General features: G+C 33.8%; 1 protein-coding gene across 2 annotated transcripts; it reads left to right on the top strand.

The window, feature by feature from the left end:
- The first annotated feature begins 1,888 nt into the window (after positions 1–1,888).
- Positions 1,889–26,236, top strand: LOC132311735 (ubiquitin C-terminal hydrolase 12-like). 2 transcript variants are annotated; one of them, XM_059809799.1, is made up of 32 exons: positions 1,889–2,087; positions 2,374–2,440; positions 2,600–2,747; positions 2,839–2,996; positions 7,169–7,434; positions 7,512–7,730; positions 7,822–7,930; positions 8,019–8,134; positions 8,370–8,468; positions 13,407–13,516; positions 14,430–14,504; positions 14,966–15,044; positions 15,128–15,274; positions 15,363–15,443; positions 15,544–15,663; positions 16,744–16,866; positions 17,959–18,036; positions 18,209–18,297; positions 18,370–18,478; positions 18,581–18,649; positions 18,806–18,916; positions 20,644–20,699; positions 20,809–20,986; positions 21,091–21,192; positions 21,286–21,357; positions 21,577–21,642; positions 23,203–23,268; positions 24,141–24,227; positions 24,371–24,487; positions 24,641–24,715; positions 24,802–24,888; positions 25,279–26,236. In XM_059809799.1, exons 1-32 carry the CDS (start codon positions 2,058–2,060, stop codon positions 25,318–25,320), a joined length of 3,351 nt encoding a protein of 1,116 aa, XP_059665782.1. In that variant the 5' UTR covers positions 1,889–2,057; the 3' UTR covers positions 25,321–26,236. The 2 variants fall into 2 exon arrangements, with proteins under 2 accessions (XP_059665782.1, XP_059665781.1); XM_059809798.1 differs by having other exon boundaries at positions 18,209–18,478.
- Positions 26,237–27,246: the final 1,010 nt, after the last annotated feature.

Below are 27,246 nucleotides of genomic sequence, written 5' to 3'. Positions count from 1 at the left end.
TTTATGGTTGTATCTTTTTTCTTTTCTTTTTTTTCACATCAAGTTTCATGGTACTCAAATATAAGATTTTGATTTGTACAAAATCTACAACAAAAATTACAATATTCTTTTACAATTTTTCAATACTTTAAAAAAAAAAAAAATTAAATTTCTCTCCTTATTTTTGTTTCTGGAAGTCAATATATCATCAACTTTGATCATTAAAGCAATTAACAAATGCTTATCAAAGTAATTGATGTATATTAATGATCAAAGACACAATATTTTATATATAACGAGAAATAGACAATCTAATTATATATAAGAGATATATAAGTATCTCATGAGTTCTTACATAGATGCAGTATGATGTATATATATAATAGATGCATAATTTGATATTCACGATGATTGAAACTTTAATTGCCAACAAATATACTAAATTAAGATGAAACCTAAAAAAAAGGTTTACAACTTTCTAAATAGTTGATTACCTTTTATTTTAATGTGGGTCCAATTATATTTGACACATAAATAGCTACATAGAATCAATAAAATAGTTAATTTTTTATTTGTAGGGCTAAATAACAAGACTCATGTATTTTTATAAAAAATCTATATTCATGGAAGCTGTGCAAGTTCTAATATGGGAAGAAAAATCCTAATTACTTTATGAATGAGATGAAAAAAATACAATGTATGTTTATTAATTTATTTTACTTGTGACCTTACCATGGACTTCCACTGGGTAGAGATCGAAAGATATAAAATTTAGCATTTTTTTTCTTCTCTAAAATAACAAATTTGAAGACTTGTAATTTAAAGCCTTTTTTTTAAAAAAAATTTAACTTTTTAAGAGGGTAATTTTTTTATTTTTGTTATTATTATAGTTGTAGGAAATTAATTTTTAAATATACCCTTCAATGGTGGGTCCCCCTGCTTTTATAACTTTAAGGCATAGAGGGTAAATTAAAAATATTAAAAAATAATAAATTGAATTATGAAGTGGGACAATTATTTTGAGACAGCAAAAAATAAAAAAAGGTGGATATTTTTTTTTGTGGGAGGAGGGAGTGCTAAAAGAGACACCCTCAAGTCAACACTAAAAATTATAAAACTAAATACAAACGGAAAGAAAATTACATGTCCACCAAATTTTATTTTATTATTATTATTTTTTATTTGTAGAATGTGTATAGGCCCCATAACATACACACCATTTAAGTTAGGAGTGCGGTTCGAAATCTAAATTTCCAGAAGTTACCTCCCGGATCCCTACTAAAGCCCTTGAAAATATTCTCTATGTCTCAAGTATTTATGCACGTCCGTTTTGAAAACCTTGAATTTACCCTTTTGCATCAAGTGCACGTATCTCTCTCTAAATCATATTGTATTTTATTTATTTATTATTATTATTTTTTATTCTTTTTGTGCATCTAACAACTACCACATTTAACAAATCAAAACATTTTCAGTAATTTGTTAAAATAATTTTTTATGTAAAATATGCATGATCACGTATGATGTGTAATTTTTATTATTATTATTATTTTTTTATCATTATTAGTCTTTTAAGATTATGCCACATCACTGATGTTTAAAATTATTGTGTAAATAAAAATTACACATCATACGTGATCATGTTTACACAATCTTTTTACATAATTACATTAATATATATATTTTTTCTTCCTTCCTTCACATTTCATTATCGAATCAATCATATATTAAGTAAGTTTTTAAAAATTATTTAGAGTCCGTGTGACAAAGTAATGTCCAATTTAACAGGCTTCGAAATATTTACATATGTAATTATATGTAACCTATAGTTTTTATTTTTATATGTAACACACCAAAATTGTAAATAGCCTTCTTACCCTTCCGTCTTCATATCCATTTCGAAAGGATTCTTTCTCATTTAAACCCAGACCACTTTTCCGTAGCCAAGTCTCTCCATCGTGCTTAACGTTCTTAAGACTCTCTTTCTCTCTCCAGTCACCAATTCTCTCTCTAGACACCACCAATTCCTACTGCAACTCTCTCCTCTCTATTGATCGACAGCTCCTCCACCTCCACTGATGACTCTGATGACGCCTCCGCCATTAGATGTAATCACTTTTTCTCTCTACATCTCTCTCTCTCTATGCACACCTCTACTGTTATTACTTTCTCTTTGCTGTCCATCACTCTCTCTCTCTCTCTATCTCTACAAGTTATATCCAATTTTGATGTTCGAACCAATCGTATCGTTTCTGATTGAGATTAGTTTCTGAATTGATCTTCTGAATTGGGTTTTTTTTTTGGTCATATACTCAATTTTTAGGGTTTTTGATTGATCAACAGTGCTGAAATTTTTTCAGATCCACTTTCTCATTTTGGACTTTGTTTTTGCAGCAAGAGGACGACGAGATGCTCGTACCACATTCAGATTTTTCCGCTGACGGCCCACAACCCATGGAAGGTATTGCCTTTAATATAATTTTCATATATTAGGTTTAGTTCAGTTTCAATAGAACTAATTCACCAAAATTTTTGTAGATATAAGTGTGTAGTAGATTTGATTTGATTCTAGGGTTTTGAATTTTTTTTTTTAAAATTGTTTTTTGGAAATCATTGTCAGTTGCACCAGCAGAACCAGCTAATACAGTGGATGCTCAGTCAATTGATGATCCACCTTCAGCACGGTTCACATGGACAATTGAGAATTTTTCGAGGTTGAATACCAAGAAGTTATACTCTGAAGTTTTCTATGTTGGAGGATACAAATGGTAATTTTGATCTCTGCCCTCTTTCTAGATTTGGATTTTGATGGCTGTGGCTGATATTTAAGATTTTTTTGCTGCATTGTGTTGGGGAAAGGCGGGTGCTTATATTTCCTAAGGGGAACAACGTGGACCATTTGTCGATGTATCTAGATGTTGCGGATTCAGCAGCTCTGCCATATGGGTGGAGTAGATATGCGCAGTTCAGCTTATCCGTGGTCAATCAGCTTCATAACAAGTTCACAGTGAGGAAAGGTATGTTCTTTACGGCATTATTGGCATTATTGGATTTGCGTTCCTATTAAAAACTAAAATTAAACTGCATATAGTTTTATTCTTGGCTTATATATATATATATATCTATATATATATATATCTTGTTTATGTACACATAGGCTTATATGTAGCATGGACAATTATTCTTTATTTTTTGCAGCATTTGTACTTTTGTTGGTTTTATGTTACCACAGGCAATTCTAATCAGTGAATTTGGTTTTTTACATTAAGTTTTTAATATTTATAGTTTATAATCTTTCTGCATTCAGTTTCTATTCCATGTAGTACAATATCATCCTTCAGTAGGTTCCTATATTTCAAAGAATTCATTTCAGTTTAAAGAAACTTCGAATGTAATGTATGTATATACTATATATTCATCTATATATATACACGTAATACACATAGCATAGAAGAAATATGTGAAACTCAAGAGACGTGACATGACCTTGCTTTTCTATCATAAAGATGTAATGGTGTCTAAGCGAACTATGAATTTATTTATTTTTTTAATGGTCCCAATATGGAACTTACTTTACAGTGCGAAGGTGTTACTTCATGTATACGTAAAGGAAAATAATACGTAGTCTGAAAGTTGGACTAATCCAAATGTTTTATGTTAGTAGGGGATGATGCCATCATAATGGCTGGCATCATGATGACGTCATCTACCACTCGCATAAATGCAGTCGGATGCGTCCGACTTTCGGACGCTGTATCATGAGTCATGGGTTAATTGGATCTTTCTATTCTTGATGGTTTGGTTAGTGTTGCTTCGGTATTGAATGGTGTTTGGATGGAAATATCCAGTCGTATGTTATACTTTAAATATGCTTATCTAAACAAGCTATTGATAAGCAGAAAAATGCGAAACAGATATACTAATGGATAACAGTTCTCAGTTTGTAAATTTCTTATATTGGATAGCCGTATTTTTGTACAATCATTGTTACTAAAAGAAATTAATAAAATATAATGTTGATTTATAGAGTGACATTTTTTCTTTCTTCTCCTCAATTATAGTATTACTTATTGAAGGAAGCCTTTTCCTTATTTTTTTTCTTCTCTTGTGATAAGTAATACGTTTTTCTTATTTCCTTTGTTCACATTTCGGATCAATAGAATTCATTTATTGTAAAAATTAATGATATGAAGTTCGTAACAAACAAGAAGAAAATTCAATCTTATTAGATTTTGAAAATAATCATACTCGTTGGATCCGAATTATATATATATATATATATATTCCACGTGTGTGTATATTATAACTTTGGGTTCATATTGAATCTCTCTCATATATAGATGTACACTAGCGTTGTCACTCTCTCGTTATATTTTGATGCATCTTAGTGTCATAATCTTTTATTTGTCTGTCTATTTTGAGTGTTCTATAGCTCTTTATAGACGTTAAGGTCTACAATTGCTATATTTACAAGATTGTAGAGGTTTGATTATTTTAATTTCCCAAGCAGTGATCCACAAATGGGTGGTAGATGACGACTGCTTCTGGTGCTAGGCATTACAATAGTTCTAATAATTTTATAAGATGATGGCTGATAATGTTTCCATCACGTGCAATTCTTTCTTCATCCCTGCGTAACACAAATCATTGTAACCTATGTGTTCAAGAGAATTGCATGGCTATAAACAGTAGTTTCCAATTGTACATATTTCTGTAGGGTCATCTTTCATTTGTCACCCCCACCACCACCACCACAACACACACACACATTGAAACTAAACGAGCTTGTATGTGGATGGTTGTCTTGTAAAAGCTGCTTGGGATGTTTAAGTGAATCAAAATCAATTGGTTCAGCTTCTCTCTCTTTCTTTCTTTGAAACCCTTTTTTCTCTTTATAATTCTTTTGTTTTACTTTAAAATGGATCCTTAGTTACATTTCTGCTTCCCCATTTTTAGTTTTAATTTTTACCCATACTGAATTTTTATTTTTATCGTATCTTTTCCCCTTAATTTTTTGTTTGTTTGTTATGACGTATAAACTTAAGCATATTTTTAAGGAAATGGACCTCTTAAATTTTTAGTGAAATAAATAGTGACGAGTTTTATAATTTTTTTGTCCCAACCAGTATGACAGACATATACACAATACACAGAGATAACCTGGAAATACCTTACCTTACCTTATCTTAATGAAGTTGGACATGGAAATGATGAAAGCCACAACAACAAAGAAATTTATTTCTAGTATATATTATATACGCTAACCATCATGTCTGATCTCATTTTATTTCACATATAGGTTTTAACACTCAATAATTACCAATCGTGTATATATATATATATAACAAAACATTACTTCATGATGGGTAAATCTAATATTGTACAACTGTAACATAAAATTTGTTACTTATGGGTCACAATATTCAATAATCAACCATGTTGCATCGACAAAATCATAGCAAGAATAAGGCAAAAATGTGTATATGCCTCGGTACATTTAAATATGCATTTTTATATGGTACACACATAATTGTACCAGATTTATTAATCTCTTATGCAATGCCAGAAGTGTGGAACTTGGATAAGCTTTAATTGGGGAAGATATGGTGAATTCATTTTTCTTTCCTCATGATTATGTAGGATTGACTAAGTAGTTGAATATGGTGAATGTCACATTAGTAATTAAAGGTTATATACTAAATAATTAATACATCAGCATATTAAATGATCTTTAAAAGTTCAACATAATTTTAATCTAAAATAATTAATACATCAAATTTATGGGAAGATGAGTATCCATATGATTTGGTGAGAGTTGCTTGAGTATCCATAAGTACTGGAAAGATGCTCGTGATTCCTAAGTAACGAAAAGGACGCCCACTCTTCATGGCTAAGTAAGGATGCAAAAGGAGGAGGGGAATTAAGTCAGAATAAGGCATCTGTTTTTATAGTTAATTACCTGCCACTTAGACAGATAGCAAGATTCTCAATCCTGCAGTCTTTTTTCACAAGTTCTTTTTATGTATTTAATGCATAAATTTTGTGATTAAATGCAATCACATGTTGAATGGCATGAAAATGCGTTCTTAAATATAGAATTTACCCAAATGTAACGTATATAAGAATCAAGACTGAATTTATTGATGCATTGCACTGTAGTCAGTAGTCACTGGATGGTGAGATATCATATGTTTTCAATCTCGGTGCAAAGGAAGTAAATACTAAATATACTTGGGGAAGACATTTTGTTTTTTGGTTATGTTTTTGTTTTTTCTGTTTCAAGAATCTGTTTATTTTGTCTATGACATGGTCCTCGCAGTTTCTAGAAGTTGAGTTTTCTTCTATTATTCTTTTTCCTTCTACAAGAAGGTGTAGATTAGGGCTATTTATTGAAAACACACCATTTGTTTGGAGCTGGATAGTGTAAAATTGAAATTATGTTCTTCTCGTTCTCAATGCAGTGCATTGTAGTCCCTGGATGGTGATTATTCTTGTAGTGGTTCAAGGGAAAAGTATCAATTGCACCACCCCCAAAACATCCCACCCCCCCCCCCCCCCCCCGCGCCGCACCGCGCGCACGCCCAAAATAAAATAAAATAAAATTTAGGGTAAAGTGCAAAAACCCTCCCTGAACTATCACCCATTTGCAAATAACCCTTCTACGAAAAACCTCCTTGACCTGTGATGAATATACAAATAAGGACACACTGTCAATGGCGAATATCACCCATTTTTTTTTTCTTTTCAAAACTCTATTTATGGTTATTAATGGCGATTTTTTTTTTACTGGAAAACTGACACTGGCCCCTCCATTTTTTAAAAAATCCTATTTATGGTCACCTATTTATGATTATTAAAGGTGGTTTGCAAAAGAAATTACTTTTGGCTCCTTCAAAGTCCAATAAACCCTTTTTATTCTTGAAAAATTAATAAGCTGGTCCCTTCAATTTCGGGAAAAAAAGTTGGCCCCTGCAAAGTTTTATCTCCAATCTTAAATTCAAAATCTTTTCTAATCCTTTCCTTAGCACTCCACTTTCAAAACCATAGCTCTACTAGTCTGTATGTTTTATATACTGAAAATATAGGTGTGTTCCTAGGTGTTGAGGTCCACTGCACTTCTAGTTGTAGACTATAACCTTTGACCTATGTGTTATATTTGCCGATAGTTGTGACTTTTTTCATTATGCAGACACTCAACACCAGTTCAATGCCCGAGAAAGTGATTGGGGTTTCACTTCATTCATGCCTCTTAGTGAACTGTATGACCCTGGTAGAGGTTATCTTGTTAATGATACATGCGTAGTTGAAGCTGATGTTGCCGTCCGTAGAGTTGTTGATTACTGGGCGCATGACTCAAAAAAAGAGACTGGCTATGTTGGACTTAAAAACCAGGGAGCGACTTGTTATATGAATTCTCTCCTCCAGACACTGTACCATATTCCTTATTTCAGAAAGGTTATCAAAATCTCTAAGCTTGTCTTGTTGATATTAAATTTCGATGAGCTGTCCTATCTGAACCGTGTATTTCACAGGCTGTGTATCATATGCCGACAACTGAGAATGATATGCCATCAGGGAGCATCCCTCTGGCTTTGCAGAGTTTATTCTATAAGCTCCAATATAGTGATACTAGTGTTGCAACAAAAGAGTTGACGAAGTCTTTTGGATGGGACACATATGATTCTTTCATGCAGCATGATGTGCAAGAACTTAATAGGGTTCTTTGTGAAAAGCTTGAAGATAAAATGAAGGTACAGGGTTTTATGTACCATGTATAAGGATTTATTGCTTCAACTAAAAGTTAGAAGGTTATTGTGCTTGAATGTGGCTTTACTGGCTCAGGGAACCGTTGTGGAGGGTACAATACAGCAGTTATTTGAAGGGCACCATATGAATTATATTGAATGCATCAATGTGGACTACAAATCAACAAGAAAGGAATCGTTTTATGGTACTTGTTTTAGATCACATAAACATTACTATGCTATCTGAGATGGATTTTGGGGGCCTTACTGACTTGTTTGTATATTTGAGCATAGATCTTCAGCTTGATGTCAAAGGCTGTCGGGATGTTTATGCTTCTTTCGACAAGTACGTTGAGGTGGAACACCTTGAGGGTGATAATAAATACCATGCTGAACAACATGGATTACAGGTGGGCTCTTCTCTTTGAACCTAGTTACTTGAATTGCCAAATTTAGATAGTTTCCAATTCAACGTTACCTATATCAACCATTCAATACAGTATGTGCACAAAGCTTTATGTTCTTAACTAAGTTGATATAAGATTTTTTGTTTCAGGTGATTCATTTTGTCACCGTCATTCCTGAGTAGTTTTTACACAGTAATGTGAACGTTTAAAAGAAATGCTGTAATTTTGAATTTTTCAGGACGCTAGGAAGGGTGTTCTATTCATTGACTTTCCCCCTGTTCTTCAACTTCAGTTAAAACGGTTTGAGTATGATTTTATGCGGGATACCATGGTAAAGGTTAGTAATTGAATCATTCGAACTTTGGCTTTATGATATCCATGTCCATTATCCTGGTGGAATTTGGATATGCATTGCTTTGCTCAATTTGATGAGATAGGTGCTGTTCAGGATATGTTTGTTAGAATATTTGCTAGAGAAAACTATTGGTCCTTCGAGTCTACAGTATGCAACTCCAAAACGCTCTGCTTTGTGTGTTTTCTCTTTCTTATGCACAAAATGTATTTTTATAAGAAAATTATGATTCATTTGGTCATATCTGGTAAATATAACAAGATAACAGAAAATATACTGCCCCAACTTATACATACAATATTGCAAAAGAAGGCTTGAAAATACCATTTGCTGGGTACTTCATCTGTCGAAGTCTTTGTAGCTTCATATTTTCCTTGAGTGAAGGTGTTTGTTTATTTTATGTTCTGTACAAGGCTTTGAGGATCAAAAACTTGTTTAGTCTGGGATATTTTTTTTTAACTTATGCATTATTCATGTTGGTTATGGAGCATGTTGATATGCAAATCACTTTTCATTTGCTTCAATGTTTCCTTGGTGGTGTTACCCCTTTTTCTTTATATATTTGATATTTTTCCATATTTCTTTGCGAGCTTTGCTGATATATATCATGTTCAGGAAGCAAGCAGTATTTTAGTTTCTTATGTCTTGTTGCCTCACCTGAAGTCCTAAATAATAGGGAAATGATTAGGGGAAGGAATATGGGAATTGGTGGTGCAAGTTTGTTTCTGAAAAAAGCTCTTCAAGCTGTGAAAAGTTTAGATTGTTGGGTAATGTTGTCAGTTCTTGTCTTCAGAATGAATGAAAACAGAAACATGTTTCTGCTTTTTGGTTGGTGAATCTGTTGACAAAGGACTGGAGACAAAAACAGTAAAGTCCTAAAACTTAAAAATCCTTTGGGTCTTTGACTATTGATTGTAAATCCTTGATTGGTTCACTTGTTTTTCCTGAGCAAGGGGCTGGTTGTTGTCTGAATTGCATGAATTTCAAGAATTCTAAAATAGATCATCTTCAAACTGTAAAATTTGAAGTTCAAGCCTTTTCTTGGCAAACATTAATCTTCTTACCAAATTTCTGAATGCCTTCAATACATAAAATATAAACTGTGGTAAGATTTCAAATTGACAATTGGCTTCCATCAGAAGCTGTTTGTTCCGAGGACAAAAGCAAAGAAAATTATATCTTGCATTTTCTGGATTCAGTGGTTTCTTATGCCAGCTTCAGCGTGCATGGAGCACTGACGCATCTTATGCTGGCCTGAGTTGGGATTAGGGTCTAGGGTTCTCCTTGAACTTGGTGTGAATCCATGTTGTACCTTGTATTGTGAGTTCCTAGGGGTTTTTTGTTTTCGAAACTGAAGCTTAGGGTTAGTTGAGGTTTCTTCTTGATTTTTACAGTTAGCTTGCTTTGAAGAATGAAAAACTATGCGTTTTTTTATATATTTTCTGAATGACGTGGCAACATGCCACTGGACAATGACAAGGATCCTACTTTTTAAAGGCTCAAGGTGCACCGAGGCACTAAAGGTCTTTTGGAGCCTAAATGCAAGGCACATATAAGGCGTGAGCCTGATCGAAGTTGGGTGTGTGTTTGATAGTTATGCATATTAATTATAAGTATATAAAGAATAATAAAACTATGCAACACAAACATGTCAAAGGGCAAAATAAGAATTTTTTTCACCATGTTAAGTCAATGGATTAGCTAAATCAACTTACATATATATTTTCTATTTACATATGAATTCAATTAAATCAATATACAATTGGAACAATTCAAGATATGCAATAAGAAAAAATTCTATAAAAATGGGATTTTTGATATATCAACTAAGAGGATTAGGTAAATTAATGCAAATAATTCCTATCATATGCATATGCATTAACCAAATTAAATGTGATTACAAATCTGAAACATTTTAAAACTATAATCATGCAAACTTTAAACATATATTATCATAAATATTTAGAATCAAACACTAAACACAATTAATGCAAGTATTGGACCATATAATAAATAATTCTCTAAAAATGCAAGTTTTAATTTATAAACTAAGAGGATTAGGTAAATTAATGCAAATAAATCCTTTCATATGTTTATGCATTAACCAAATTAAATGTGATTACAAATCTGAAACAATTTAAAACTATAATCATGCAAACTTTTGACATGTATTATCATAAATATTTAGAATCAAACACTAAACACAATTAATGCAACTAGTGAACTGTAAAATTTATAAATTTTGTCAAATATTTCATAAGGTTTAACAACATGATCCGTTACATTGGATCATAGAACATTCTAACTTAATAATCATTAAATAAAAAAGAAAATAATATGAATAAATATTAAAAAATCAAAAGGCGCTCTTTTTTTTGACATGTTACCTACCAAAAACACTAGCCCGAGGGTTTTATGTGAGCTTGATTGAAGGAGCCTTGCCTGTACCAGGTTGACGCGCTCTGGCTGAGCCTTGACGAGCCTGGGGTTTTTTTGGAGCCTAGGTGTGCCTTTAACAACTATGACAATGATACATTATAGTGTTGCATTAGGTGGCGATAGTGACATGTTAACATATTATTAAACTGCACTATTAACATGTGGCAATCTCTACTTATCAAAAAAAGAAAAACATGTGGCAATCTCTGATTGGATACATCTGTTGCTGACCATGTGTAAATTTTCATGTAAAAAACATTGACCACCATCATTTTCCTGGATAGTGATCACACATCAAGGCACTTGCAGCTTTTTCTCGAAAGTAAAAACACTTAAATTTTTGCTTTACTTTCTTATTGCCACCCTCTCGTAACATCGCCTTAGCGAAGTCCCCCTAAAATTTCCACAACCTTAAGTGTTATATATCACCCATATTAGAGGTTTATGTGTCATAGAAGGTTTTTTTTTTTGATAAGCTTTTGTGTCGTAGAAGTTTGAATGATAGAGGGCATAAACCATGAACAATGATTAGGGTACTTAAATCAATTCAAAGTATTATACCACCAGATTTTAGCTTAAGTGGTATCTCTAGGCCACTTTCAAAGAGCCGGTGCAACATTTAAGTCCAATAGAGAGACGGGCGTGTATTTTACTTAGAAAAGAAAATAATCAATACAGCGTATGATATTATTGTTTCTTAGTTGGAGTTATTTTTTTGTTTGATGAAATCATTTTTTTGGTATTGAGAATGTTCATATGCGGCTGAAGAAGATTATCTGTAGCACATAACAAAATTGGATGAGTTCATATATATATATATATATATATATATATTTTTTTTTTGATAAGTAAGGTTGTATTAGAAAGCGTTTAAAAAGAAAGAAGAAAAGAGAAATTAAGAAAAATAAAACAAATTAGAGGAAATTTTTGAAGTTGTGAACCATACCGTTGAAATTCAGAGTTGGATCGTCTCTACATTTGACTTTGGGTCTTGAAATTATTTTTTTTAAAAAATGTAATTAGGCTAAAGAGTTGGACATTATATTTAAAATGATTAAATTTATTTGTCCAAAATGAATTGCAGGCTCAAATAAGTCCAGACGAAGAACAAAATAACACAATATAGTAGAATCGATAGATCCCTATGCAATTCTACGATCCTACTTCGGATTTTACAGTTGCTACTAAGATTGTACTTCCCAGCAATTTTTAAATTTTTTTTTTTTTGATAGATCTTCTTCCCAGCGATTTTGGATGGGATTGGGATCAGTTTGGCAATTTGGGATCGTAAAATCTTCAGATTCTAGGATCCGAATCAGGATTTTTACAACTATGCTCTTCCCCTCATGGATTTACAATTTTGTCCCAAGAACCCAACAAAAAAGAAAAGAAAAAAGAGAACTAATAATAGAGAACTTCAGCGCCTCAATAAGACTCTCCTCACCATCAAAGGATCTTCTTTTCCGTTCCTTCCACAAGCACCGCCACTTATCTGATCACCGAAATATGTTTTAGAATGTCAATCGTGTATCTCTCTTAAGCTATGTTACATGGACTCGAGTACGCGTATCGGGTGTGGGTATGTATCAAACGTCGGACATGCCAAATCGCCAAACTAAAGGACATAGAGACACAACTAAATATTCATACTATTCAATATATTTATTTATTTTCTGGAGCAAAATAATGTCTAGTGGTCAAAATAGGCATTTCACTCATTTTGAAACAATAATATAACAAAATTGAAAGATTTAATTTGTTTTTTAGGGGCATGTCCATTCAAAAGTGTCTAGACACATATTGCATACCCATGTTCGAGTATAGTGTGCCCGACATGGGGACTCCACCTCCTATTGCAGAGTCCGTGTAACCTAGATTTTAAGAGGGGATTTGACAAGTCTTTTGCCAGATACAGATCTTCACCTTATATATTGCGTCAAACCAATACTGCCATACTTTTATTAGACAAGAAACTTAATATCTATATTCAGCTGCCATGGGATAGTTTCTTTGTTGTAATCAATCAATATAAGTTTTTTCTACCATGCTCCCCATAAAAAAAAAGGAGAGAGAACCCAACCCAAACCTAACAGTAAAGAAAATTTGTATTAATGCGAGTCATATTTTCTTTTTATTTTTTATTTTACTTCTGTATCCAATAATGTTTTTTTTTGTTTTTTGGTTTTTGTACTGCCTTTTTAGTGCTTTTTTTGTGACACAGGCGTTCAAGACCCTGAATTTTAATTGATCAGCTGTTTCTATCTGTTATTTATAGTTCAGATTATCTGCTCGATTTTTAGATTCAAATATCTCAATGATAAGAATATTCGATGATCTCAATCTCTCTGACTTATTTTTGCCACTGTAGGATTTCTTGGATTTTTTCTTATGGGGAATATTCATGCTAACTTTTTTGTCTCAAATTTGTAATTTTCTGCCTCATCGGGCTTATTTCTGATTTTTCTTTTTCCACTGATCAATCAGATAAATGATCGCTATGAATTCCCTTTGCAACTTGATCTTGATAGAGAGAATGGCAAATATTTATCACCCGAGGCAGATAGGAGTGTCCGCAACTTGTACACACTTCATAGGTATTTGTGATCTCAGTGTACTTCCTTCTGATGGTTGTCTTTCCATGGATTGTATAACTCCATGCATAGCTTTACTCCTTCGTTAGGCGAAATGTCGGCTTTATTTGGCCAAATTCACTTGGGAATGTGAGTTGACTCGGCTAGACAATCTACCTACCTTTACTATCATACTCTCTCTTTCCATTTTCTTTTCAATTAATGGTTGACTTAAACAATTGATGTGCTGTGCACTGGCCAAATAGCAAAGTTTGTGCAGCTATTTTTATTTTATAACAAAATAGATACTTTTCATTTATCATAACTCAGAATAGAAGGGAAACATGGATTATCAATTAGAGTTCTGCAGTTCTCTAGTTTGCTCCCTATCCTCTTTTCCATGAAAGACTTGATTTTCCTAAATGAAGCAAATATTTTGTTTTTTTTCCTGAGGGATGCTACTCTTGAGGAAATAGGCTGGATTTACACCATCAGGTCGTCAACTATGCATTTACTTCTGTGATATAGCATTCTGGCATTATAAATAGCCGTCTTATTTTCTCTTCCCGTCAATGTGAATATGGATGTTATATGTTCATTTAATGTTATATGTTTGTTTCAATCATTAGATGGATGGTTTTCATCCCATACCCTTTTTTATAACTGTTGTCCTTGAAACCTTCTCTTGATTGTTGACTTTAATAGTTTTTTTATTTATTAATTTTCTTTTCAGTAGGACTCTCTTTGTTGTGCTATTATTAGTGGTTTTCTCTTATTAAGGTATTGCATGCACAAAAAGATAGATTTCACACCTCAAGGCTCAAGTACAATTTTAGACTTCCATAATGTTGTTCATTATATCTCACTGTTTACTATTGGTAGCTCATTGATGCTCTTTGCACCGATATTATTGTAATGCATTATTGTTTGTTTACAGTGTTTTGGTTCACAGTGGTGGGGTGCATGGTGGACATTATTATGCTTATATAAGGCCGATCCTTTCTGATCAGTGGTATGCATTTTGTTTTTACCAGCTGTCAGTGTAAACATTTATTTTTATACTCTTCTATTTCAAATTGTTGTTTTCTTCTGCCTTAGCTGTTTAATGTTGCTCATCTAAGCTTTAGAAGGCAAGCTGTAATGTAGGTTCTGTGTTTGGGCACCTCTTCCAATGCGGCTGCATTATTTCCTTGCTATTTTTTTCCTTTCTAATAATTCTCTATACTTTTTACCATTCTTCAAGGTTCTTTTCATGACTGCTATACTCCTACTTTTTGTTGTCCCATGTTCCCACGTGTGCAGTTTGTGAGGTTGAACATGTTTTTTTTTTTTGGACTCGTTTTGATGCACTTGTGCTTTAGCAGCTTTTACTCATTGTGATTTTTCATCGCATTTTAGTGTTATAATGCATCATATTTTTTGGTCGTGTTCATTCTGTTAATCATCATATTCACTGGAGGTAGCTGCTTTTAGGTTTAAATTTGATGATGAACGGGTAACAAAAGAAGATGTGAAGAGGGCATTGGAGGAGCAGTATGGTGGTGAGGAAGAGGTAAGTTATTCTACAAGTTAGTATTATGATAAATCTACTTCAATATAACTAATATCTTTTTGGTTAATGCTTATTTGCAACAGTTACCACAGACAAACCCTGGGTTCAATAACTCTCCATTTAAATTTACAAAATATTCAAATGCATACATGCTTGTGTATATACGTGAAAGTGACAAGGAGAAGATAATTTGTAATGTGGATGAAAAGGACATAGCGGAGCACCTTAGGGTAAATTGTTTGATTTCATCTTTGTTGTTTTAGTTCTTGATGTCCTCTTATATAAATTATGTTGAATCTCTGAATAATCATATTCCAGATAAGGTTGAAGAAAGAACAAGAAGAAAAGGAGCAAAAAAGAAAGGAAAAAGCAGAGGCGCATCTTTACACAATTATAAAGGTTTCAACTTTCTGATTTTTTCATGATATTCATTGTTGTTCATTAATTTTGGATCCATGGTTTTTTATTGTTCACTAGATCAGTTAAGTTTCGCCTTTAGGTCGCTCGTGATGAGGATCTTCTTGAGCAGATTGGAAGGGATATATATTTTGATCTTGTGGATCATGACAAAGTGCGCAGTTTCCGCATTCAGAAACAAATGCCTTTTAACCTTTTCAAGGTATCAGTTATTATTTTGTTTTGTGATTGAATTTGCATAGATTTTGAACTTTTGTTTAGTTAAAGCATGCGAGTGCCGGCCTTGGCGCACCGTTTGGTTGCTCCATTGTGATCTAGTTGTCACTGGTTTGACATAGGAAATAGCCTTTCTGCATGTGGAGGTTAGGCTGTATGCATCTGGCTTTCCCTAGACCCTGCAATGGTGGGAGCCTCGTGCACTGGGGGTTAGCCCATTTTTTTTATTAGCTAAAGCATGCCAGTTTTTGTGTGTGTGTGTTTGTGTGTGGGTGTGCTTTTAACTTTGTTTGCATGTAAATGTATATATTTTCCAGTTACGATAATTTAACTTTGGAAGGTTTATATTTGTGAAAACTTGCGGAGTTCCTTCTTTTGGGAAAATGTACTGCATTTGGTTTTGGTACTTTGCATTCATCATGTCAGTGAAATTTAAATAATTTGCTGATGATATGGATCAACAATTGTTGTTTAGTGGTCAAATTTTTTCTCCTCCTTTTTGATTGAATGGCTCCTGTTATGCCAGTGCACTTTGACCCAGTACAAAGTGAACTTTCAAGTATTTATTTGAGTTCCATAATTTTTTCTTGATTTCAGGGACTTGTATAAACATCTATTCATTTACCATGCATGGTTACTGACCAATGTTTTCTTATTTTTTTACTATAAACATAGCGACTCTTTATCATTGCCATCATTAAAATTTATTCGGGAGAAACACTGCCTTCTTCTACATCTAGTGGTTGCCAATTAGGAATCTTAGATTTACCTCAGGTAGAGTTCTTCATTTGATAAGAGTTAAAGTTGAAGGCTCGTGTTTGTAGAAATTTAGAAGAAGAGGAATGTATGAGGTAGAAGAGAAATCTGTGAAGGATGAGAGTGAATTAGGGGATTCCCACACCTCTCACCTATTTAAATATTGAGAAGATAAAATTACCGTAGTGCCCTTACTGAATAAAAGAAATAACAAACCCTCTAACAGATACTGTTATCATGAAACTTAATATCACTGATACTTGCATTTGTTAATGGTGTATAATAGACTGATCATTAATTTTATTTCCAGGAGGAAGTTGCAAAAGATTTTGGTATACCAGTGCAATTTCAACGTTTCTGGCTGTGGGCAAAACGCCAAAACCATACATACCGTCCAAATCGGCCCTTGACGCCTCAAGAAGAAGCTCAATCTGTAAATACATTTCGAGACTGCATTTTTCTTTGTTGTCACATTATCCACCATTATATGTCTACTACGGTTATGTCAGTTCTTTATAACATGATTTACATTTGATCTTCTTTCGTAGTTTGTGTTTTTGAATTTTGCTTATCATTCATTATTATCTGGTCTATTAAATGAACTCGTGACATTCTTGAGTTATAATTTTTCAATGGAATAGCTTTATTGCGCTTAAGTCCAGTTAATATTAGTTATTGAATGACTCAAGTTCTGTTCTTGAATATTTGCGCTTAATTTATGGTGCAACAAGTTTAAATTTTGTTTCTTTTGCTCAGCAATTGAGTTCTGATGTCCTGTAATCCACTGAGCTAATATTTTCTAAAAAGTAGTAAAAATTAAGTAGCTGAATGGAAGTAATTTGTTGCTCTTTCTAAGCTAGAAATTACAGATCTTGTCATGTAATTTCCTCGGAGACTTGTTCTTCCTCTGTATGCACATTGTCTTGGTCATAACTTGTTCATTGACTTGGAAAGTTTGAGCCATAACTCAATAAGTTGCCTGTGGAATTTTTTAAAAAGTCAACATTTAGCTGAATTGTCTTAGATATTGAAACATTGAACTTGAATTATTATTATTATTTTTTTCATAAGTAAAACATTGAACTTGAATTATTCAATATACGTTACGTTTTGACTCTATATTAACCAATTGTTGTTGGTCTCTTTGCGGTCATGTAAAGACTGTAGAGTGCATTGTGTCAATCATTATGCCTACTCAAGCTCTCAGTGTAGGATAATAGTTAGACTTCTTATCCAGCTAGGCTTTATTTTGATTAATAGTCTAGATCTCCACAAATCAATCAGCTTCTAGTTGGATGAGTTCCTCAGGGAAATACGAAGTTCTCTCTCTCTCTCTGGTAAATGAAGCTGCTTATATGTTTTGAATTGTAAATCTGATATTATCTCTATCATTTTGTGTTTAGCAATTTCTTTTATCTGGTTTGAATGGTAACATGTCTGTGATGAGTTTTGTTGAACTTGTCTGTGATGATTCTAAATGTTTGATATTATGGTATGGCTTGTAATATCACGTTAACCCTTCTAGGTTGGGCAACTGAGAGAAGTATCCAATAAGGCAAATAATGCAGAGCTGAAGTTATTTTTGGAGGTAGAACTTGGGCAGGTAATGCTTTATTAATTCGATAATATTATTTCCCATCTGGTTGTTTTGAAATTGATTTTGATGGAATTTTATGTGATTAAGTCATGTTGGTTTTTACTTCTGACATTCTGGTATATAAGTGGAGCTTCAGTTCTGTACTTTACAGTCTTTACTTGTTTGTATAATCATCCAGGATTTGCGGCCAGTTCCTCCACCTGTGAAGACAAAAGAAGAGATTCTTTTCTTCTTCAAACTTTATGACCCTTTGAAAGAGGAGCTCCGGTACTTACTATTTCTTTCTTTCCTTGGTTTGGAATTTTATGTGATCACTCAGGCTCTTTTCCTTGTTGTCAGGTATGTTGGGCGTCTTTTTTTGAAGGGTAGTGGCAAGCCAGTAGAAATTTTAACAAAGCTAAATGAATTGGCTGGTTTTGCTCCTGATGAAGAAATTGATCTCTATGAAGTCAGTCTTCCCATGCTTTATAGTTTTATAATGATTCTTTAGCTTCCTTGTCTGCCAAATTGTTGCCGATACACTTTTCTTATCGTACTATTTAATATTCAGGAAATAAAGTTTGAACCTAATGTTATGTGTGAACACATTGACAAGAAGGTCCCTTTTCGTGCTAGCCAGGTAAGATATTCATTATGTCCTATTGGTCTTCTGGTTGTTTATTGTTTTGTCACCACTTGTTATTATATCTTTTTATTTGGTCCATTATATCCTATCCTTGACTGGTTGCATGGTATATTTGACTCAATTCTGTTTTCCTTTCTCCCTTTATTGCAGCTTGAAGATGGTGACATCATTTGCTTTCAGAAATCCCCTCAAGTTGAAAGTAGTGAACAATGCCGTTATCCTGATGTTCCTTCGTTTTTGGAGTATGTGCATAATCGACAGGTATTCCGTGAATCTTCTCAATATTCAAAACTTTTATGCTACCTAACATAGCAATCTCAACTTTTATTTCTACATTATTATGGATTGATTGGGGTGTAGATGGGTAACAAACTGTCTGATTACATGATGTATTAATTGGTCTTTGTAATATTTGGTGGAAATAAAAGTTTTGGGTCCTTACCAACACGCCAGTGGCCTAGCGGTATCAGGCCCTTACTTCCGAAAGGGAGGTCAGGGGTTCAAGCCTTAGTGGAGGCATGTGTGTGTGAGTATCAATTAAGGAAAAAAAAAGTTTTGGGTCCTTAATTTAAAGAGTTGTTTAAATTTGGTTTTGTATTGACTACTTGATGGGTAATCGACTGATAACTGATATAAAACATCCTTTCTTCATATTTTCCTAGATTAGCAACCTATTTTTTTTTAAAAAAAAAATTAAAATTTAGAGAAGTGAATAAAATAATAAATATTTTCTTTCAACTTTGAGTTCATAACTTCTATGCACTGTCATATTTTCCAAGTATCTTTGTAAAGGCCTTTACCCTGTGTGTTACCTGTTAATTGAGGATGCTGTCCAGTTATATCAGTGTGATTTTAGATTTTGAATGTGCTATTTGTAAACTTAAAATCAATATGGTGTCTGAGGGATTTAATTTGGTTGAGCATTGTACTATATGAATATGCTACTATTGAATTAATTTTTTAGGATGCTTTGCTCCACGTGTTGTCTTCCCTCAAATCAAGTATTTATCTTGTTGAATACTTAATTGCTATGATATTGGGTATTTATGGTTTCGGTTCTGGGTTCACAGATCTTAGATCTTTGATTACAGCCCATAGGAATCTATAAAGTAGGGTTCAGTTTTGAATTTGTGTAATGTTTGTCTGCATGTGTTGGAAACAGAATTGAAACTGAAATGTTGACACCCTATGGTTGATGGTTGCCTGGTGTTTGTTTTGATCTGTGGCATATATGTCCAAATTATTGATCTCTGGACATCAGGCGTGCCGTCTTTGTTTAAATATAAATTAGAGGACCAATCTGACAATTCATTAGGTTTGATAAATGTGCTGGAATCCTTTACATGACACCAATCAATATGGTAGGAACATATGTAATCTTTTCTTTGCCATGGCACTTTGGAGCATTAAGTGGTAAACAATGCATAACAATCAATATCTTCTAGATTCTTCTCTTTACTTATCTTTTCAGTCTGAACTTTTTGTCATTCCTAAAACTATGCTGTTCTGGTAATGAATTGTGTTTATTTATTTATTTATCATTTTTTCTTACTTCATTCATTATTATATATATACGCACATGTACATATTGGTGTGCTTTTGGTTCCATCACACTACAAAGAGGGCCAAATTATTATTTTTTCCCTCTCTTCTCTATCTACCAATCCTTGAACCCCTGATCTAAGGTTGACCACATAAGCCAAAGAGGCCAGAAGAGGGCCAATTTAGGTCAAACAGAGGCTAACAGTCTGATCCTGCCAGCTTCCATAGATTTTATCAATAGGATCATGCAGTTCTTAATTTTGTTCGTTTTAGGTTTCTGAAGTTCATGCAAAAATTGTACATCTTATTTTTATTTTTTTGGTGCTTGCTTTTAAATTTAGGACTGAGATGTTATAAATGCCATTGAATCAGCTTTTTGAAAATAATTCTCCAGTACGCTCATTTCTGTCAGTGTTAAGCATTTCAAATTACTTGATGTTTCATAGGTTGTTCGCTTCCGTTATCTGGAGAAACCTAAGGAGGATGAGTTCTCTCTTGAGTTGTAAGTTCTTCCAGTACAAACTTTTTTATCAACCAGCCATCTAGCTGGTGGGAATATTTGATTAAATTTATAATTTTGTATTTTTCTATTTTTTTGTGTGTTTTCCTAGGTCAAAGCTTCACAATTATGATGATGTTGTGGAAAGAATAGCCCGGCATCTTGACTTAGATGATCCATCTAAAATCAGGCTTACATCTCATAACTGCTACTCCCAACAACCTAAGCCCCAGCCAATCAAGTATCGAGGTGCGGAACATCTGTCAGACATGCTTGTCCACTACAATCAGGTTGTTCATTGCATGGGTGTTACACTGACCAAGACTTGTTCTTCTACTTTTGTACTTTGAACAACAACTGCATTCTGACAACTGAGTTTTTCCCCTCTTTATAGACTTCGGATATTTTATATTATGAAGTATTAGATATTCCTCTGCCCGAACTGCAAGGTCTGAAAACTCTGAAAGTTGCTTTTCATCATTCTACCAAGGATGAGGTGAGTGTCATTGGCTGTAGCAGTCAATTCTCTAATCGAGTGCTTAGTTTTTATTTTTTTTCATCTCATTTAATCTATTTTAACTGTTTTCAGGTAGTGATTCATACTATTAGATTGCCAAAACAAAGCACTGTTGGAGATGTTATTAATGACCTTAAGACGAAGGTAAATCTTGCAACTTTTTTTTGCTTTCGAAATGGATGAAATTTAGCATTCATTCATGGAATTTCGAATTCATTTTTCTCACCTCATTAGATTTATAATTTTGATAGTTAGTTTGATAATTTTGCACTACTTTATTATTCATATCTCGAGTCAAAAAATTATATTTAGGTGCGCTTTAGAAAAGAAATCTACTCATTTATATTCCGTATCATGGATTAGGTTGAGTTGTCCCATCCAAATGCCGAACTTAGACTGCTCGAAGTATTCTATCACAAGATCTACAAGGTATTTTGCTTACAACCAAGTTATTGTTATGCCTTCTTAAATTAATGTGGTGAGAGTTAATGAAATGAATGCAGCTTGATGGTAGTGTTTTTGTGCGCGCGCGCGCGCGCTTATGTTGTTCCTTTCTGTATTTGTTAGATCTTTCATTTTTCCTTTTTGGATGATTTTTATCACTTGAAGCATATTTTATTTAGTCTCGATGAAGCAAACTTTGTAGGAAATGTAGTACCATTTCTGATATTTTCATACTTTTTCCAACGCTGTTTCAAAAGCTTGTGTAAAAGTTGAGTACTTACCAATTTGATTTCCCACTTTTGCAAGTTTCTTTTGAAATTTTTATTTTGCTATTGCCTCAAGGTAATAATGAACATTATGGAAAATTATACTGATCTGCCCTGATGTTTATTGAGAATACACTGTCCTTCCTATGTTTTCTAAAATTTCGTTGACCTCCCCTGTTGAACTTTGTCGGTGGACGGTGTCAACAAATCTTGTAAATTTACTATTTTATCTTCACACTTGAATATATTTTTAGCTAATCTTTGAACGTTCTGTGATAAGTCATAAATGCCCTCCACTGCCACCTGTTCAACCCATATAAAGGAATGGGCCTCTCTTGGATGAAATTGTCTTTGTACAGGTGCCGGAATCATGGCATTCCCGATGATTGCGAGAGCAAGAATTTTTGGGAGGCAGGGAGAGGGAGAGAGAAAGATCTTCTGGTCCTTGATCTCGCTTGTCGGTGGCAGACTCTTTTAGTATTGTGGCTTATCCTAGCTTGGGAAAATGCAGTGAATTTACATATCAGTTGGGTCTTCACTCAACACAGAGCGGGGGCCATGGGAATCTGTAAGGTTCTGAGATGGCATAAATTAATGAAAAGGAGACAACGGGGATGGAAATTCAATAATTGGGGTTTTGGAGCTGGCGTTCTGTGATGGGGTTCTCTAACGTCATCACTGTCCGGTATTTTAGTAGTTGTGGTTTTTCCAGCCAAAAGGGGATTTACCAGCCACAGGTTTTCTCCGCATAGTAAAAAGAATAACCCAGATTGCCAAGAATGTTGTGCAAACCCTAGAGGTGGGCAACTTTTGGCTGCGCAAGAAGAGAATGATAATAGGTATTTGTAGAGGAAGCGATATGAGTATGATGACGGAGTGATTCTATAGGGTTGAAGATGTTGAGAGGAGGAAATTGTGATAGAGAAGGATATTCTTTTTTAATTAATATATATGTTTATATATATATATATATATATATATATATATATTATTTCCAAATTTAAAAATGCAAGTTTTTGAGAATATATAATTCAATGCTGAATGAACTTTGGGATTAAGGTTTTGGTTGTATGTGGACTGCTGTAAGAACTCTCAATTTATCATTTAGAAGTATAAAAGAACTACAAAATGTATGGGCAGGAAGTGGACTAAGTTGTGCTTATGGATTTTCTTCATTTGGGCTTCATGCTTCTGCTATAGCTACTTACTACATATCATCTAAACTTATTCTTTGTGCTTATGTTATCTTATTTATACTTTACTGACCATATATTTGCAGATTTTCCCTCTCAATGAGAAGATTGAAAACATTAATGATCAATACTGGACATTACGTGCCGAGGAGGTAACTGTTATTTTTTTGTTGCAAGGCTAAAGTTCAGGCCTGTGGATTTGAGTGTCCTTCCATTTTTCTCTATGAGTTTGATGCCTATAATTAATATTCTTAATCTGTTAACTACGCTTTCAAGATTTAACTTGATTGTTCAGATTGCTGACTTTGACTCTAAGTCAGGCTAATATTGAACTACAGCTTATCCAAAGCCTTAATTGAGCAGCTTGTGCTGTTGAGTGATACTGAAAATTTACCCAATTTTTAACTGGGCATCTTTGCTGTTTGGGTCTCTGGCAAATATTTAAGAACTTGGAGTACTTTCTTTAGATTTTTATTTGCGGGAACCATAGCATGATATGATGGAGAAAGGTTGGTACAAGAATATTGTTGAATCTGGACACAAATTTTGAGATAGATGGAGACTGTTCGATACAAGAATATTGTTGAATCTGGTGACAATTTTTGAGATAATAATAGACAATACAATCTTTCCTGTTCTCCCTCCCGCACTCCCCTTTATTCGGGTGACTTTACGTTTTTCCCCCTTCTACAAATGTTACAATTACTACCACTTTAGTGGGTAACTCAGCTTTATCGCCATATTTGAACAAATTTTTTTTTTTTTTTTTTTTTTTCAGTAATTGATTTTCTTGTGAATGGCTGGTAACACCGACTGATGTCAGCAGATCAACATCCTTTTAGTGAATTATTGAAAATAATAATAATAATAATAAATCCTTTTAGTGAATTATTGAAAAAAAAAAAAAAAATCCTTTTAGTATGCTCACCTGCCTGCTGTAGCGCGACATGTGCCAGTTGGCGTTAATTGTTCAGGTGGTGGATGTACATTATGTCAGACTTACTGAACTTGTTTGTTGCTACAGATTCCAGAAGAGGAGAAAAACCTTGGCCCTCACGATCGCTTGATTCATGTTTATCATTTTATGAAAGACACAGCTCAGAACCAGGTGGTAAGTGCATATGAATAAAAATTTTAAGAGGCGCTGCTGTTCATGCATTGTCGCGTCCAGTCTTACAGTAATGTTATGTACTGTACAGTATACATTATAAACAGTAAAATCTGTTTTGGCTGAATTTTCTTTTGTGCTAACAGCAGGTCCAGAATTTCGGGGAACCGTTTTTTCTGGTCATCCATGAGGGTGAAACGTTAGCTGAAGTTAAAGCCCGCATACAGAAGAAATTGCAGGTTCCAGATGATGAATTTTCAAAGGTATCTTATTTTTTTCTTCCTCAATGAATTGTATTTTGTTTTCTAACATCACCGTGGACATCAGCATGTTGCATTTTCTGACAATGTTTAAGCTTGGTTCTTAATTCCCCCCTTTTTATTTAATAAATTTGTTTTTATTTTTTTTCTCTCCAGTGGAAGTTTGCATTTTTGTCTTTGGGTCGTCCTGAGTACCTTCAAGACACAGACATTGTGTCCAGTCGTTTTCAGGTGCTCTCTCTCTCTCTCTCTCTCTCATTTTTAATTTGGATGGATTTTTACCTTTTTAATGGTGATGGTCATATTCTGCTGTGCAGAGAAGAGATGTTTATGGTGCTTGGGAGCAGTACCTTGGACTGGAGCACTCTGATAATGCTCCTAAAAGGTCTTATACAGCCAATCAGGTATATAGTCTTGTCCAAATTAGTTTAAGAAGTTTATAGTTTCAGGGTTCACGAAATATGTTTTAAAAAACCTATTTTATTGAACTTTGTTCTATTTTTTCTCCCTTACTGATTTTTCTCAGTTGCATGCCAATATTTGGCCTTTGTTTTGGCTTTTAATTAGCCTAAAAGTTCAAGAGCAGGCATAACCGCCCCCACTTCCATTTAATCACTGACAAAGCCCAAGCCTGCCCACATTGCCTTGACTCTTGAGTCTGCAAACTGTTACATGGTTGCAATTGAATTAATAATGATGATGATAATGACCATTCAGCAGAAACAAAAATAATAACATTAATGGATGCGTTCCTCTGAGAAAATTTAAAATTTTGGTGGCATGTTATTTTGCAGAACCGACACACATTTGAGAAGCCAGTTAGAATCTACAATTAGGAACAAATCAGTTGAATCTCTGCCAGTGCAAATCTGGTATCCCTTGAAGATCAAGCGGTGGTTTGTGGAAGAGATGAAAGTCAGGAGAAGGAAGCCAGCAGTGACAGTGTTGTTCTATTATTATTTTGGTAGATGTGTAATTCTTTATTACAGAGGTGCCAGAGCATATGCAGCATATAGTTTGGGTCCTGCTTCTCTCTCTCTTTCTAGCACCAGTGAGCTGGGTAATTTAGATTACTATTTCCATCTTTAATTTCATTTGTAATTTAGGAACTCATGAGATTTTGGGGTGGCCAATGTATAGAGGGTATAGGCGCGTGTTTAAACTTTATTATTTTTTTTTTTCTTGTCCCATTCTCCCTTTGTGGTTTATAATCTTTAGGTGCTTTAGAGGCTGGGATGTATGTATAATGTTTGATCTGACTATCAGTTCGGGATTTGCTGGAGTGTGCAAGAGAAATAACTATCTGATTAGCATTCCAGTTGGTCTCAACTGGCTGTTGTCCCCAATACCAGCCACTGCCGAGATTTTTTCACTTTTATTTTTTCTTGTTTTCTCCAGATCACTTAAGAGGTGCTGATTCAAACTGTGATCCGAGTATATATGGAGGCACTGTGCCGCGTTATGTTGGGCTCTAGAAAATATAAACCCTAGGGTCACGGTCAATGAAGTGACGTATAATCGCAGGCGGTGCAAACTGAACTGCGTGTGGAAACTGAAATTGTAAACAGGTGATCCATAGAAGCAAAAGCGCAAGACATGTTTGCCTTGGTGAAATGCTCCTTTATTGTTCTCTCTCCTTGGTAAACATGTGATATGCTAGGTCTGCTATGCAGCTTTGTTGTTCTTGCCCGGATATTTATTTTTTCTTTAAATAATAATTTTTATAAAAAAGCTCCATTATTAGGATTGTAACAGCTGGATTTCTGTGCTTTACAATCTCTTTGCTGATTTAAGTTTTCTGAATATAATATTTGAATTTACCTCTCAGAAATAATTGTGTCAAGCGATTATCATCATCCTTGTCTTAATCCTTCGTATGAATGGGGTTGGGTGCATGAATTCTCTTTGTTCAATCCTTCTTATTAGATGCCATTTTTGGTACTATATTTATTTTTTAAAAAATAAATTTTAATAACTTCATCTAATGTTTGTTTTTGTCAGTCTCTAGGTTTTTGATTCTTGTATTTTTTCACCAATTGGAGCCACTCCTCTCTTCGTCTTTTGCCTTCTATGATAATTAGTCTTCCTTGTTTTACTGATATGTCGATAGGTTTTTGATGCATGTATTCACGCCATGTAAGTATGCTTTTTAATTTTCTCACCAATTGTATCCACCATTGACTTCCACTGGTGATCTTATATCTGCCAATCACGTTGACTCTTTTCTCACCCTTCTATGACACCGTCTATCATTTGTATGCTTTGATATGCACTTCTTTAAAAAAAAAAATTACAGAAGCAACCTGAGTTCTTTAACATAATGTAAAGAACTGGTGGTGTATATTTTATATTGGTTAGGACGTGGGTTTAGCTTTTTGGTTCAAAAATATATTTGTTTCACAGGGCTAGTTTGACAAGTGTTTTAATGGATCATGATCTGGAATTCTGGACTGGACTTAAGTAGGGCTTGGATATGTGCTTGGGCCAGGGGTCTAAAGGGTCTTTGTTATTATTTTTTTTTTGGACAAGAAACTCAAAACTCACCTTTTACGTGTTGGAAAGACTTTTAAAAGGTGAGAAAGTAACATTAGACTAAAGCTTTTGTCTTAAAGGTGGTGATGTAGACAAATCAATCTTGTTTATAGTATATACCAAGTAATATAATATATATGCATATACACATGAGCGCGGAGGAAATGATATTGGACTTGCAAGAAAATATTTACATTACTAATTATTATGTATGGATTCAATTAGTTGCA

The sequence above is a fragment of the Cornus florida genome, unplaced genomic scaffold (genome assembly GCF_030987335.1).
Source record: "Cornus florida cultivar Cherokee Brave unplaced genomic scaffold, ASM3098733v1 CherokeeBrave_3.0.0_Hap2_Chr06, whole genome shotgun sequence".
Classification (NCBI taxonomy): Eukaryota; Viridiplantae; Streptophyta; class Magnoliopsida; order Cornales; family Cornaceae; genus Cornus; species Cornus florida.
This window is presented reverse-complemented; position numbering and strand designations above follow the sequence as displayed.